The sequence below is a fragment of the Stylophora pistillata genome, chromosome 8 (assembly GCF_964205215.1).
Source record: "Stylophora pistillata chromosome 8, jaStyPist1.2, whole genome shotgun sequence".
Taxonomy (NCBI): Eukaryota; Metazoa; Cnidaria; class Anthozoa; order Scleractinia; family Pocilloporidae; genus Stylophora; species Stylophora pistillata.
Genome location: NC_142526.1, coordinates 15,968,574 through 15,983,573, shown reverse-complemented (window position 1 = coordinate 15,983,573; position 15,000 = coordinate 15,968,574). Strand labels below are relative to the sequence as shown.

General features: G+C 38.2%; 2 protein-coding genes across 2 annotated transcripts in view; one reads left to right on the top strand and one right to left on the bottom strand.

Annotated features, from left to right (window-relative positions):
- LOC111321553 (von Willebrand factor A domain-containing protein 7-like) overlaps positions 1-11,155 on the top strand; it is a 12,013-nt gene extending 858 nt beyond the window's left edge. The window contains exons 1-11 of the mRNA XM_022924469.2: positions 1-148; positions 1,719-1,876; positions 2,807-2,914; positions 3,238-3,677; positions 3,821-3,965; positions 4,237-4,461; positions 4,845-5,425; positions 5,632-5,809; positions 6,475-7,082; positions 7,559-7,867; positions 9,133-11,155. The exon at positions 1-148 is cut by the window's left edge and continues 858 nt beyond it. Of these exons, the coding sequence (XP_022780204.2) occupies positions 1-148; positions 1,719-1,876; positions 2,807-2,914; positions 3,238-3,677; positions 3,821-3,965; positions 4,237-4,461; positions 4,845-5,425; positions 5,632-5,809; positions 6,475-7,082; positions 7,559-7,867; positions 9,133-9,576 (3,344 nt within the window). The 3' untranslated portion in view covers positions 9,577-11,155. The remainder of the gene's footprint in view (positions 149-1,718; positions 1,877-2,806; positions 2,915-3,237; positions 3,678-3,820; positions 3,966-4,236; positions 4,462-4,844; positions 5,426-5,631; positions 5,810-6,474; positions 7,083-7,558; positions 7,868-9,132) is intronic.
- Positions 11,156-11,459: 304 nt separating this feature from the next.
- LOC111321499 (solute carrier family 2, facilitated glucose transporter member 3) overlaps positions 11,460-15,000 on the bottom strand; it is a gene marked incomplete in the record, with an annotated part of 18,608 nt that continues 15,067 nt past the window's right edge. Inside the window, 6 exon segments of the mRNA XM_088732005.1 lie at positions 11,460-12,698; positions 13,351-13,492; positions 13,588-13,715; positions 14,273-14,345; positions 14,470-14,571; positions 14,961-15,000. Coding sequence (XP_088588131.1) covers positions 12,688-12,698; positions 13,351-13,492; positions 13,588-13,715; positions 14,273-14,345; positions 14,470-14,571; positions 14,961-15,000 — 496 coding nt within the window.

Sequence of the window (15,000 nt, the reverse complement as noted above, 5' to 3'; positions counted from 1 at the left end):
GATACTACGAAGGTCAAGACATTTCAAGACCGACAAACGTCAGCAAATGCAGCCACGGCGGTCTTGTAGACAGTAGCCGCGAAAAAGGAACACTGACGGGAGGAATAAATAAAGAGTCTGCGTCAAGAAAGTTGTCGCCTCACCACAAGTAAGAGAAAGGAGTGCTGCTATTTTCTAAAAAGAGTAAATCAATTTTTGTTTTCCTATCATTTTAGCGTAAAATAAATGAGAAGCGCACAATTATACAATGAATGCACAAATCCGTATTTTCCTTCCACAAACATAACTCACTTGATCCAGATTTCGGGAACTTTTCTTAAATGCAATTTTGCATTATGACTTATTTACAAACAGAAAGCCAATGGGCTAAAATCAAAAGCATTTAAGAATCATAAAATTAGCCTTTGGTCAGCAATCATCTCCTAAGCATTGAATGAAAATTGAATTCAAACGAAGAACATATGAATAATTTAAAACGAACATCCCGCATCTGCGAATATTAAAATAGCTTGTCGCATTTCTTTTTTCTTTAACGTTTTTTTCCTTTTCCCCTGAAGAAAGAAAACCTTATTCGAAACCAAGCAAAAGGTGTCAGCGAAAGCTCTTCTTGGCATATGGGCATATTGATATTGAGTTCATTTTCGCATTGTGACAATATTTCTACCCATTAAACCCAAAGACAGCATGTTTTTTTCACTTTTAAAAGGTTAGAATTGTATAAAAAAATTTTCGTAAGAAATCAACGTATCGGTCCTGTCCGCAAAAGGAAATTCTTAAAGCTTCAAAGTTAAATTTCTAATGGGCAGTCGCGGACAAAATGCCTCTATAATAGGTTTCGCTGTATTTACATTTGAACTTAGTTTACAGTTTACAATAACGATGGGGTTCAAATGAACCACATCGATAGATCGATAGCATTAGTTTTAAAACTACTTTGTCAAATTTTCTAGGTTTGGTGAGACAAATTAACGAAACTGTTTGTTGAAATCTTTTGAGTGTTCTCTTGGATTTCAGCTCAAATACAAGTCTTGACTTTAATACCAGCTGCGAAAATTAGCTTGTATTGGATGAATTTGTAAATTTCGCGGTAAATTTTGGTCATCAACGAAATGAACAAACATCTCTGCACGGCGTCAAACTATAAAACGAAAAAGAGATATCCGAGTTTTAAAAGATCTTACAACATCAAACAGCAATTGACTAGAAAGACGTTTGCTGAAAAATTCGCTTCGTAAGAAACTCACACTGCAGAATATTTCAACACTCAGTATAACTCCGACAGACGAAAGATTGTTTAATTTGTTTTGTTTTTTTTCTTTTTTTAATCGATCCTGTCTTTTCACCGACATCAGGCTTACAACATTTTCAATAAACAACAAAAGGAGACGGTTGTAAGCAACAAATAATATCAACATTGGGGCCTATCTGTCTTTCTCATGGAAATCCCATAACATTTATATTCTAGACAACCTAACGGTTTAGTTTGAACAATCGCTGTTTTATCAAAAAACAAGACAGCTTAAAAGGTCAATTATGCTACAAATAAGCCAATCCAACGGTGCTAAATGAATTCCTCTTCAATCTTAACATCACCCTGGATTGAAGAAAACCAATATTTTAATGAACGCGAATGGATTTCACTTTATCATTTGTAAGGTCGATTAAAATTGTTCTCATGAACTAATTATTGTGCTCCAAAATCATTTATTTTTCCTCAGACTCCATGATGTGGCCGCTGAATACGCTGTAGAAGCCACTAAACAGTTTTTTGAAAATCTTCGTGCTACTGTGGGCGATAAAATCTTTGCTCGTTTTCTAAATTTGCAAGCCGTAAGGACATTAGCGCTTGTTATAGACGATACTGGAAGTATGGGAGGTAGGGCTAATGAATCAGTTCTTTGTAGCTCTACAAGTGTTAAAGTTAAAATTAATAGGAATCCAAACCTGATGGGAGCCTACATAAGAGCGCAACCAAGTGTTTTGGCGTGAGAAAACCGAGAGAAAACTGAGTGAGTGACCGCAAGGCACTTGTGGGTCACCTGTGCCAGGCCTCTCGTCCTTCCTACCCTGTGTAGGGTATGACTGTAAATGGGTCATGAGTAAATGGCTCAGGCTGAGCTTCGGACCCACAAGTCCGAGTTCAAGCCCGGGACACTTTGCTTTCACGATGCCTCTGCTCACTGATGTAGGAGTATAATTGAGAAGAATAATTAAGAAGAATATGCTGCCTCTCTATAACATCAAGAAATGGTTAGATATTCTAGTCTTCTCAGATAGGGACGAATAAATGGAGGTCCCGTCTCCTCCAGGGTTAGGGGTAGGAGACGTTAATTTCCCACGCACGAGATTACTGTGTGATGGATGTCCTCTCCTGGGCTGGGATGGGTGGGTACATATGTAGAGGGCCACAGGATCATCAGTTTAACTACTGTCACGTGCTACCCTCTTGAAATAAAGTCTACATATCACATATCACCTATCACATATACATGGGAACAACAGGCAGGGAGGTTTTCAGAGGAGCAGATTCCCATCTACGGGGCGTGGTAGTATCGTCCCAGTTGTTCGGAAACAGGCTCACTGGGTTGCTAAGCTCAGTTTTTCAGGTCGAGAGACTAGTAAATTACACATTAAAAAAAATGAAACAGAAAAGAAAAATACATTAGCAAAAAAAATCACTTTGGTTTACAAGAAAGACTCAGACTCCGGAGGGGAAATCAGTTTCATCTACAGCCAAGAGAGAAAGTGGAAGTTGCTTGACTCAACATCAACAGCTAATAATTCCTTTCAATATCGTTCCTTGCAGAGGAAATCAAGTCTGTGAAAAAGTTATCCAAAAATTTTGTAAAGGAGACAAAGAATCTTGTGGGCAACACAGCTTTTATGTACATTCTTGTACCATTCAACGATCCACGTAAGTAAAAGCACTGCAGTTAAACTGGATATTCTTACAGAATGATTCCTAGACTAGAGATAACGATGGCTGAAAATTTGAATTGGCTTGCCGAGCAACCGTAACCGGCATAACTAAGAGTTACAGTGATCATACCCTGTTAGGCGTTCTACAACATTTTAAGGCATGTTTGAGAGAGCACTCCTGGCTGGAGACTTTGGTGGGAACAACAAAGAAAATCCAAGGGTGGCGTTTTGGAAAATGTATGAATCACATAATAGGTAGGGCTACACAATCTAAGGTGTTGGTTGAGATGCAGCGAGTCTTGTTCGTTATTTTCACAGGTGTGGGCCCAGTGACGGCCACAAGTGACGCAAATGAAGTCATTCAAGCCGTCGACTCTCTCGAAGCCAACAAAGGAGGTGACTGTCCAGAACAAGGAATGACTGGATTGTATAAAGCGCTTCTTCAAAGCGTTCAAGACTCGGTCATCCATTACTTCTCTGACGCAGACGTGAAAGACTTTGAACTGGCTCAGGTAGTTCTTATATTAGCAAAACAAAAGAGAGTGAAAATTAACTTCATATTGAGTGGGCGTTGCAGATTCAGTCGATGGCGTAGATCAACAAGGGAGGAACCAAGGCTAGGATCACAAGATCTGTTCCGTGGTTTGGCTGCAGCTACTGGAGGCCAGGTTTTAAAGACAAAAAAGAATAAGGTTTCCGTTCTTGTGGACATCATTGGCTCAAAAAGTTACGCTACTGAAAACAGTGATCTAGCAGAGGTAACCAAACAGCAATGGCTTATTCTTTTGTATCAACGTTTTGTTGTTCTTTCCTTGCTTTCATGTCGTCCTAAGGATCTTGTTTCACAACGAAATTAAAATATTTAAGCAAGTTACGTAATTCACTGATACACATTTTTCAGGTTATTCTGCTATGCGTGAGCAGCGAATCTAAGCAAGACGAGAAAGATACGCCCTTTATGATTGACGTGGATAATACCCTTGAAGATGTACTAATAGTGCTTTCTGCAGAAGGCGATCCTGGAATTACACTGTTTAATCCAACTGGTAAAAATTAGAGTTACATGGTAATGCGTAAGGATTGGTCACTTGATCAGCGCTATGCTTGTTTATATCCTTGACTTCAAAGTTGTCAATTATTTTGATAATGATGTTTCGTTTGAAACTGTCTTACTCTTCATCTAAAAGTAAGTGTCGGTGAAAGTAGTAGATATTTACCTCAACGATTCGCGGTTCGGCAAATATCTACCACAATTAATTCCCTAATTTGAATATCATTGTCAGTACCATTGTTCGACTGTTCATTTGCTCTTTTCAGACGACAAGCCCTTGCAAACGGCCATATACAGTCAGTTTGATCATATTCATGTGACTGAAGTCACAAACTTCCAGGGTGGTCAACTAATGATTCGTGTGCGATGCACTGGACCCTATAGTCTGCAGGTTACTGGACGGAGTGTTTTGGACTTTACCTACCAGCTGTCGTCCATTGAAAATCTGGAGAGAGGGGAGAGGAAACAACTTTTGGGAAGCCCAGTTAAAGGTAACTAGATATTCTCTCCTGAAACGAGATAAGCTGCTATAGAACCAGTTTTTTTAATTACGATTATTTGAGGAACCTCTTCCCCATAATGCATTTCACATTTGGTTTTCTTTTCTAACTTCATCATTTAAGAGAATCTTAAGATACCTTCCCTTTGATGTATCAATGTCATAAAAGCATAACCAGATGGTAACGTGACAGACATTCGAAGGTCAACATGAACCGGCATCAGCTTTTGCTTGCCTATTTCTCATTCTTATAGCCTACTGCAAGTTATCCCAAGTCAAAACAGTGTATCCAGAGAAAGAGCAACTTTATGGAGAACGGTAAAAAGACTCGAGCTCAAATGGCAAGCACTAATGACATTTATTCTGGTTTCACAGGACAAACGTTGCTACTAACCTTGGCTTTCACCAAACCAGAACTGATCGAAGAAGTTAATTCATTGTCACTCATAAACTCAACTGGCACAGTAATGGAGTCGTTTACAATAAAAAAAGGACAAGAAATCCATAGCGATTCACTTCATGTCCTTTTTACTCCTTCCTTTAAACGATTTCGCTTTCAGCTGATTGGAAAGACAATGGAAGGTTTTTCATTACGAAGAATAAAACCTACCGAAATCAAAATAGAAGCAGTGAGAATGGACTTTAACTATCGAACATTAAACAGCTCAACAAGAATTAATCCTGGCGTTACCACCAAAATACCATTAAAAATAATAAATCTGGGAAACTCAGAAAATTTTACCCTGAAAGCAATGGACGACTTGGGATTTACTCAGACAGTAGAACCTCGTGACTGCTTTGTCGCTGAGAACGATACCGCTGAGTTTTCACTAATATTGAAGGCGCCAGCTGATGCTACCACGGGAGAGACAACTACAGTTACTGTATACGCATTATCGGCGTCAAGCGATAGCCCATCCAACTACATGGTGTTTTACGTCAATGTTAAAGAGATCGTGAGTATTGACTAGTCGAGCACAAGTCAGATGAAAATTACCGGCTTGTGCACATTTTAGGCTTTGATTGCGCTCGTGGTTCATACGCAAAGAGTTATTGAAAACGCATTAATAATAGCATTCCTTGACCATGAACTTCACTCGGATTCCGTCTTTTGCAACATTTGATACCTGACCGAACTTTTCTTGCTCTGCTTTCTTTGTAGGAAAACATTTTCCAACCAAAATGCGAAGTCGCCGGCAGTCAAATAGCCACATGTGATTCCGTGTACCATCTTTCTAATTGTTCAATAATCACGTGGAATTCATCTTTTAATGTATTTAGCCCCGGAAAAGAACTACTAACAGTTACTTCTAAGTATCCTGAGCTTGGACGACTGGATGGTAAATATAAGTTTAACGCGTTTTGTGTTTTACCTGAAGACAGCCTGTTCGTAATTAGTAGAACTGAAGTTCTAAGAGAAGAGTATCCAGTACTTTCATTAGTTAAGTAACCCTAAACATTTGCTGATATTGTAAGCTCTATATAAAATTTGAATGGCGGAGAATTCAAGAAGAAGAGGGCGCGGGATAATTATAACATATTAAATGTCTGGTTCTGAGGAGAAGAATCTCTCTGTCTCGCGACAACAGACGTCGAGTGAAATTGCATGACGATTATTCCGGCAGTGAGTATAATACGTTTGCTCGGTCTGCCTTATTCAATTACCCCCGGATGAGTGTTAAAATATTATTCAAACTAAGAAATACGATCTTAAGAGTTTAATGCTGTATTTTTAAATACAAGTGTCAAAACTCAACTCTTACGCTTGGTGAAACTCTACCTAAGGTCTGATCTCATGGGCGATGTCTGGTAATCACGACCGACACAAACATGAAGTCGGAAAAATTTGGTGATTTTTTGGGTTGCACGGTTGGCCTTGTGAAAAAAGCATTTTTGCTCGTTTGTTTCAATTCAGAATCACAGTCACATTAAATTAGTCACTTAACATATCATGGAAAGAATCCCTTTTTCATAATTAAATCTGTCTTTTTTATTTTAATAACAGTTGGTCCCTTTGAGAAGGGAATGTTCAACACATCAGTGTCAGGTGTCTATACATCGACATGTTGCCATCCTACAGCAAGCATATTCGCGGTAGACCAGAACGGTAACACAGCTGTCTGTGTATTAAGCGCAGTGACACCAATCATAAACATCAAACCCAACATCAAATTCACCGAACTGAACGTCCTCGTTGGAATCAAATCTAAATTTGAATTTAACATTACAAATTTAGGAACCAAAAACTCATTCTCTTTGCAAGTATCGAATAGTGAGTATTGTATTGGTTACGTCACTCCGATTAACATTAATATGGATCATAAGGAAGTTGTGCGATGTAAAGTTGTCCTCATAGGAAGCAAAAAGACTGGGTCTAGGAAGACAAACCTTGTAGTGGACGCTATACCTCTTGCGGCTGATATCAACGCTACAGACATACGTTTACTGGAGATGGACGTAATTGTTAAAGCACAAACACCAAAAATATCTCTTAGATGGAATGTTACAGCTGATTTGGATCATATTCCCTACCTTATAATCCACTATGAGGATGAAGAAGAGCTCTTGTTTCAAGTTAAAAATCATGGCCAAGCTGGAACATTCAATTTAACTGTGAGTAGTTAGATCAATGAAATCCCGAGTACAGAATTTATCACCTTAGTTGCATGCTTCTAACAAAATGAGTTTCAAGTAGTTCGACCTGTTGATCAACGCCCGAGTATCCGATAAATGGTAAGTTTTACCCAGTGCTCACTTCAATCATGATCCGTCTGCCTGCGGCTCATTTGTCTCTAGATATCACTTAACTATGCCTGTTTTTTCTTTTTAAGCCTATTTCATGAGGCTAACGAAGTTAATCGCCACTCCACAAAATATTATTTTTAGAATTATCTTATTTTGCCTTTCTATTAGCTATATATAAAAGTATGTATAAGCTTCACAGTGCAATTGCAACGTAAGTCAGCCTAAGGCACTTAAACTATTTGGAAAACAAAATGCACCCTCTTATGATGCCATTTCATTTCGCCGATCAAAAATTTGAAAGTTGAATTATGGCCCTTTACACATTTTGTACCATTGTGTTTTAGGCTTCTCGCTCCAATAACGTCCAATTGTGGTTTGTACCAAATCCAGTCAACCTAAGCAACAATGAGACAAAGGTATTAAAGCTCATCATGACCACAAAACAAAATCGCCCCTCAGAGGAGGATATAGAGGTTAGTGCACTACCAAATTGGAGTAGCAAGAGGATAAAACTTTTCAGTAAAAAAGTTCAAGTCATTCCTGCACTCAGGAGCCTGGTGCCGAGTGGTGAGGTGGTGATGGGCAAAGGAGCCATAGTCAGCGTAATTTTTACTATCATTAACGTCGGCCGACAACAACAATTCACTTTAAAGGTTAGTAAGCTACCAAATATCTCCATCCCTGTATCAAGCTTACTAAATATTTGTTCATTAATGAAGGTCAAGTTCAGACAGGGTTTGATGCTACTCTGGTTTAAAGATTTAATCAATGTAACCGGGAAAATTACAAGTTATTGACCCAGCAGATCGTTTCTGATGTTGTTTCAAACATGTCCGATATATTCGTGATGACAGTCATTGCACGGAATAGTATAAATAGCGTCGGTTCGTTGTTCTTTCGCAACAGGATCCTTAGGTTTGGAAAAAATATGCCCCAAAGTCTGAAAAGGTTTTTGAGCAACTTAACGTTGTGGCTATTCAAAATTTTCTTGATGGGCTCCGTAACACCCTGGATGGAAGGAATAACAGGTTAAGTTCATTATCATTATCACATATACACAAAATGTACCACAATTTGGTACATTTATCTCACATATTTTTGTGGTTTCTGTCTCCTCTACTGAGAAGCTACATGTGTTGTTGAGATGAGTGAGTGAGTGAATGTAACTTTAGAATTCCGATCTTCGCCCATTTTTTGACGCGATGATTTCCGGTACTACTTATTATTTTTCGGAGTATCTTAGTAGTTCGACATTTGCACTTGATACACAATTGAGTTCTCTCCTTTTGTGATCTCTGGCTTACAGCCACTAGCAAATCATGTTTTCAGGTCTTATCGTGAAACTACTTTAGACAGCAGAAAGTGATAAACATCTAACATTCATTTCGGAATTCCGCGCGATTTAAAACTAATAAGTTTTCATTGCAGAAACATCTTAATAGGTGTGATCGGTGCATCATTAAACTTAAGGGAAAAATTTTTCTTTGAGGGAGCATTTTACCGTTTATGCTAAAAAAGGCCGCTAAATTTGCGAAACGAGCAAGCCCTTGAGTTATTCAATAAAATGATGGAATGGAAGAACTGTGGGTTGGCGGAATGGCGGTATAGCGGAATATCTTATGACGCAGAATAACGGAATATCCTGAAACGCAGAATGCCTCTTTTGTAGGATAGAGAAGTCTCGAAATTTTGAAAACGTCACTCCTGCCCAATACTCACGAAATGCACCAGCACGTTCATACGTTTATTTTGCACCGGGCCTGATGGGAATGGGACAGCATCTGGGTTATTTCAATTACCAGAATGACAGGTCCATTAACAAATAAACATTCCCTCTTTCCCAGTTTTTCCCACTTTGAATTCCAGTTTCATCTGTAGAGTAGATATAACTTACGTGTTTCATATGCATTCGTGTTAGGTGTCATGTCCAGGTTCTCTTACCTGCCATGTGAGTCCAGATGAAGTCGTTCTAAAACCTAACGAGAGCATTTTGGCAGATCTGACGATGGAGTCCTCTACAACCATGGAGCAAAACACCATAGAGGTCAAAGTGATGGCGCGACCAACATCAGCCAAAAACAACACAGCTGGATATCTTATATTCACTCTTGAAACAACGGTAAAAAACGATATTATAGTGAAGGAAACAAAAGCAGAAGAGAAAATGGGATTTATCACAATTCTCATAGTTATATTAAGCTGCATTGTATTAGTCGCTTTGTGTCTGCTCGTAATGTGTTGCTTCAGGAGGAAACGAGGTTCGTGGACTGTATGGAAAACAAAATCAAAACAACAGAAACAAAGAGTGAAAGTGGAATTGTCAACAACAGGTGACCATGCTGACAAATCTGAGATGGTGTGAGCGGATTTATCCGGCGCCACGCACTTGCAGCTGCTACGTGACTTTATCAATCTTTAATTAAAATCAACAAAAGGGCTGATTGATCGCAAAGACCGAAAGAAAGAAAGTGTCAGGGGGTTGAACTTTAACTGAGATCCTACTTGCGTTTATTGCACCGGTAGACCCATAGGAAAAAGAAACATTCAAGTTTTCTTTACAAAAGCAATAGACCACATTTTCTATGAGGGTGGCAAAGGGTTTTTGCGCGACTTGTGATGGCCCCAAAATTTGCAGCGTGATGCGTGATTGAACCCAAATTATCTGCGTGACGGGGGACCGGACATCACAACCTGATGCGTGATTTGCTATTTTATAAGCGGGTGACGCGCGATTTATACATCTTACTAGGCTAGATCTCCATGATAGGTGAACGCTTTTTCACCAAGAATGTAGTCTGAATGTCAGCCGCCTTCTCCCCATAACACACGGGTGATATTGCGATACTAAGTCCGAGTAAACGCTCTCAGAGCGTCAATTTTCAACGAGAAAATCGTCTCTATTTGTCTAACAAAAAGCAATATGACCAGAGAAATCCAATTCATTCTAGAACAAAAAACCTTGATTCTATATAATGTTAAAGTGCCTATGACATCAACACGATTTTCACTCCAAATAAAAATATAGTATCTCGAGGCTTGGCAGGACTTACGAACAGGAACAAGCGAAGTTGTAAAAATTTAAAACGTGTAATGCCAAGCCTCTATGGTCATCGGCCCCCGTAGCTTTGGCTTATAAATACAGGCGTTTAGTTATACTCGTAACTCCCTGAAGAAGTCTACGATGGTTAGACGAAACGCGTCGGAAAATAAAAACAGTTTTACAACTACAACTACGCTGCTCACTAGTCTATATTTAAAAAATTATTTAAAAATAATTTAAAAATTGTCCATAAATGCTTATTTCCAGCGGGTACTCCCCCTTCTTGGAGTTTGATGATATTTTTTTGCATTGACTGATAGGTTACACTTGTAACACATGCAGTCTTAGAGTTTGCCCTTGATTTACAGGTGGCTTGTTATGTTCACAAATTAATAAGCATTATTGTGCTTTGGAACAATGTTAAGTTTTTTGTAGTTTCAGTGCTGTTTCACAAGAATGTGCGACATTTATAACGTAGAAAAAAAGTTTACTCTGAAATTTTTATTTTGGATAGTACCTATACATTTGACGGAAGACTGAAACATTGCAAGCAGATATTGCTTATCATGGAGTGGAAATCACCTTTAATAGTAGATTAATACTGCAGTAAATGGTTTGAACCCGGGGGTAACATGTGAAGGTGTAGTCTGATCGTCCGGGTGACTGTAGTCCAGTCTGGAATAAGAACATTCTACTGACAACAATCATTCACTTGACTCTGATGATGACTTCCGCACAGGTTGTCGAAACGTCAGTCACTACCACCGACAACAGTCCTTCTCAGGACTACACTCACCCGGACGATCAGACTACACCTTCACAGTAGATTAATACTATCATTTAACAATCATTTTTTATTTATTTACTTACGTTGATTTATCAATAAAAATATCTGATCTTTCGCATGTAGTTCAAATTGGTTGGCCTGTTTCGTTGTTTTTGCGAGGACTTACTAGACACAACATACACTGCTCGGAATTAGAAAAACATCCAGGTGGTCCATACTGGAAAATACTGGACAACCCAGACTTCGGTTGACTTGATAAGGACTTGGTTGTCCAGAGCCGTACAGATTTCAAAACAAAATACAACAACAACAATATATAGAAGCCCCTTCTAAAGATGAATTAAAAAGGATTTGATGTATACTGAGAGATTGATGTAAACTACGGAACGTGAACACGAAATAGTTTCCACACACGGTCGAGTTCTAGACCTTTAATTTACCAAAAAAAACTTATTGCGTAAACACACTTTTTAGTTGTCGGATCGGTTGAAACTTTAAAATATAAACCCACAAAATCTGTCCCTCGTAACCGCCATGTTTTCCTTGAAGGCTTTGGAGGCCCGGGTACGAAGCTTCAGTGTTTTGTGTATCCCTACCGGGGGTACACATATCACTAGTGATATGTGTGCGGGGGTACACATATCACTAGTGATATGTGTGCGGGAATACACATATCACGGGGGTACACATATCACTGTGACACCGGTGAAACAGGTTTTCTCGCCTCGCGCAAGCAAAGAATTGAATTATAGTTACGAAAAAAAAATGGCGGACAATTTGAATCATATTTCTGACGACGAAGAGTCAGAATGGCTGGCAAATATACATCCAAGTTTATTAGATGAATCGAACGAAGAAAAACAGCTAGACGACCTGGAAATTTCTTCATTTATTGAAGAAAAAAGAAGCAGCAACACGACAACCCGCCAATTCCGTTCCGCATACTTCTGTCACGCACTCCCCGTAAATAAATATCGGCGAAATTCGCCCGCACTGAAATAACAGTTTGGCGTGTTGGATAATAAATAACTTATTAGACGTTTTGTTGTGTAGTATCGCTGAGTATTTTTACTCGTTATTTGTATTTTGACTCGCCCTACGGGCTCGTCAAAATACGGCACAACTCATAAAAATACTCAGCGATACCACACAACAAAACGCCTAATAAGATATATTCGAGCCCCGGCCGGACCAACACTCAAGGTCTTAAAATAATTGAGAAGAATATGCTACCTTTCTACAACATCAAGAAATGGTTAGATATTCTAGTCTTCTCGAATAGGGACGAATAAATGGAGGTCCCGTATGCTGCAGGGTTAGGGGTAGGAGACGTTAATTTCCCACGCACGAGATTACTGTGTGATGGATGTCCTTCCCTTGGGTGGGATGGGTGGGTTTGTTGGAGCTTAAACCTCGCAGGGGACCTATGTCCTATTGTTTCTGCTCCAGTACTTGGTACAAATCCTCAAATAAATAAAATAAATAAATAAATTAACTAGAAATTCCCCAACCTATCTTACGAATAATTTTAATAACTCTGACATGATTATTTATTGTACTTGTGCATCAACCATAATCATTGTAAGCATTATACATTTAAAGGTTGTGCACATCAATTCTCTGCTATCACTTCAGCGTCATAAACTTCAAGTATTTCCTGCAAGGTTACATAATATAAAATTTCCAGCATTAATAAAATACAGCTATCAACAAGCACGCTTTTTTTTCACATCATTCTTTCAACTACTCTTTTAGTTTAAAACAAGTGTTTGAAATTTGAGCGTTGTATGAGATCCATCACATTAGGCTCCCGTCCCGTTATAATGACAATCACCTGATTGAGTTAACAAAAAGACAAAAAACAACGAAGAAAAAGATAATAGAAAAAAGAAAGAGATCGATTTACAATACTTATCAAGTATTTTGTCATTACAAAGACAACTGTCCATCTAAAAGCGAAGAACATAACAAGAGGGATGAACTGACCAAACTTTAGTCCTTTAACTCCCATGAGTGACCAAGACAAAATTTCTCCTTACAAAATCAACACAATAGCAAGCAGACAAGTGATGAGAATAAAGAAAAATATCAATTCGGGTATGATTAGTGGATCCAATATCAAATTCTCCAAACTAACATCATAAGAATTGTATGGCAGACAGTAAGGAGAATTACTAATGAGAGATATTGAGAGTGAAAGGGTAGAGCCTGTTAATCATTGTGTTCATCAGTGTGTAAATTAGTGTTTTACACCCTATTTACTACCTTCAGCCATACTAAGTTTTCCTAGCTGTTGCAATGATACATACCCTCGTCATCCTCATGCTTAAAGAGTCTTGATATTTCCTCAATAGTCCTTCCTTTAGTCTCCGGAACGAGAAGTAAGGTGAAAGCAAAGGAGAATGCCACTAGTGCCATAAACACAAGGAAGGTGTACGGATACAATGCATCCTAAATATGTAAAAAAAAAATTGGTCTCAAAAGACGGGGTTGAATAAATATGGCAGTCTGATAGGGACCGATAATAAAAATAATTGCCACTGTACCTGCATTGATGGAAACATGAGTCCAACCACAAAGTTTGAAAGCCAATTGGCAGTACCTGCTATACTAACAGCTGCAGCTCTGGAGCCTTGAGTGAACAGCTCCGCTGTTATAAACCAGGGAATTGCCCCTAAAAGATGGTATTCGTCAACAAAATACTCAATAAAAATAACCAATCAAGCTCTGAGACTACAAACTTCGACATAATGTTGATTCTTAACTTAACAAAAGCACTAGAGGTTCAGCAGTAAAACAAAGTTACTGATTCACAAATGCTACTCAAAGAGGGTAAGTTTTTCTAGATCTCTCTACTTTTAGGCCAGTATGACTTTCTTCACTTTTTCTCTCACAGAGCAGAAGTTAACTGCTGGAAAAAGGGCACCAAAACTCAATTCCTTGCAAGTCATCCAACATAGCAAGGTTCATGCTAATTCATGTGAAACTTGAAAGGGTAAGCTGACATTTGCCCTTTCACAAAAAGTCAGTGTTAAATCTCTCTATTGATTTAACGGTTATACGTAATGAATGGTAATGATTACACGAAACTCTTTTGTGTAAACATCAAATATAACCCATCCTTGGTGATGTATCATTTATGATAATAAGTTATCATCCTATGTTAATATCAATATCCATTTTGTAGATGCAGAAACACGAAATATTTATTATTTTAATCATGTTGCATACCTGGACCAACTTGGAAAAATACTACAAGCAACAACAAGGCTACCACAGAAACATAGTTCATTTCTGACAAACTCTGTAAAACAAAAAAAAAAAAATTATAAAAAAAGCATCTTAAATATTATTCAATCACTAAGTCATCACTATAGGTAACACAATTTAGTATGGCAAAAGGTCACGAACAGTGAACTACTTTATACCTCATAACGAAAGGATATTGTCATCACAGCATAAAATACAAACATTCCTCCAAATCCTACAAGCAGTAATGATCTCCTTCCAATAACCTCCACTGTTTTTACCTAAAAATCACATCATATTGGAAACACAGAAAGTCAGATACAAATCATGGAGATATGGTAGGTCACTTCAGGAGCTTATCATAAGTTAATATACTGAGAGTCTTAAGAGGATGATTACTGGTATTTAATGTTGAGAAAGCTTTTCTGGGGAAATAAACATTGTCCTCCCTTCCAGAATATCCAGCAAGTAGGCTTGCTATGGTTATCATAATTTTCAAATAATCAATATTCAAAACATGTTTGGGAAGTATACACATCTATGCATAAAATTCTCTTTTGTTCAAAATTATGATCCTTAGGACACAAAAATTACAATCAAGATTTGAAAACACTTGAAAAATATACGAATTAAAGAAAAAACACACAACAGCATGTCAATTCAAACTTACTGTGACAGCAGTCATAAACACGCTAACAACACCAACTGCA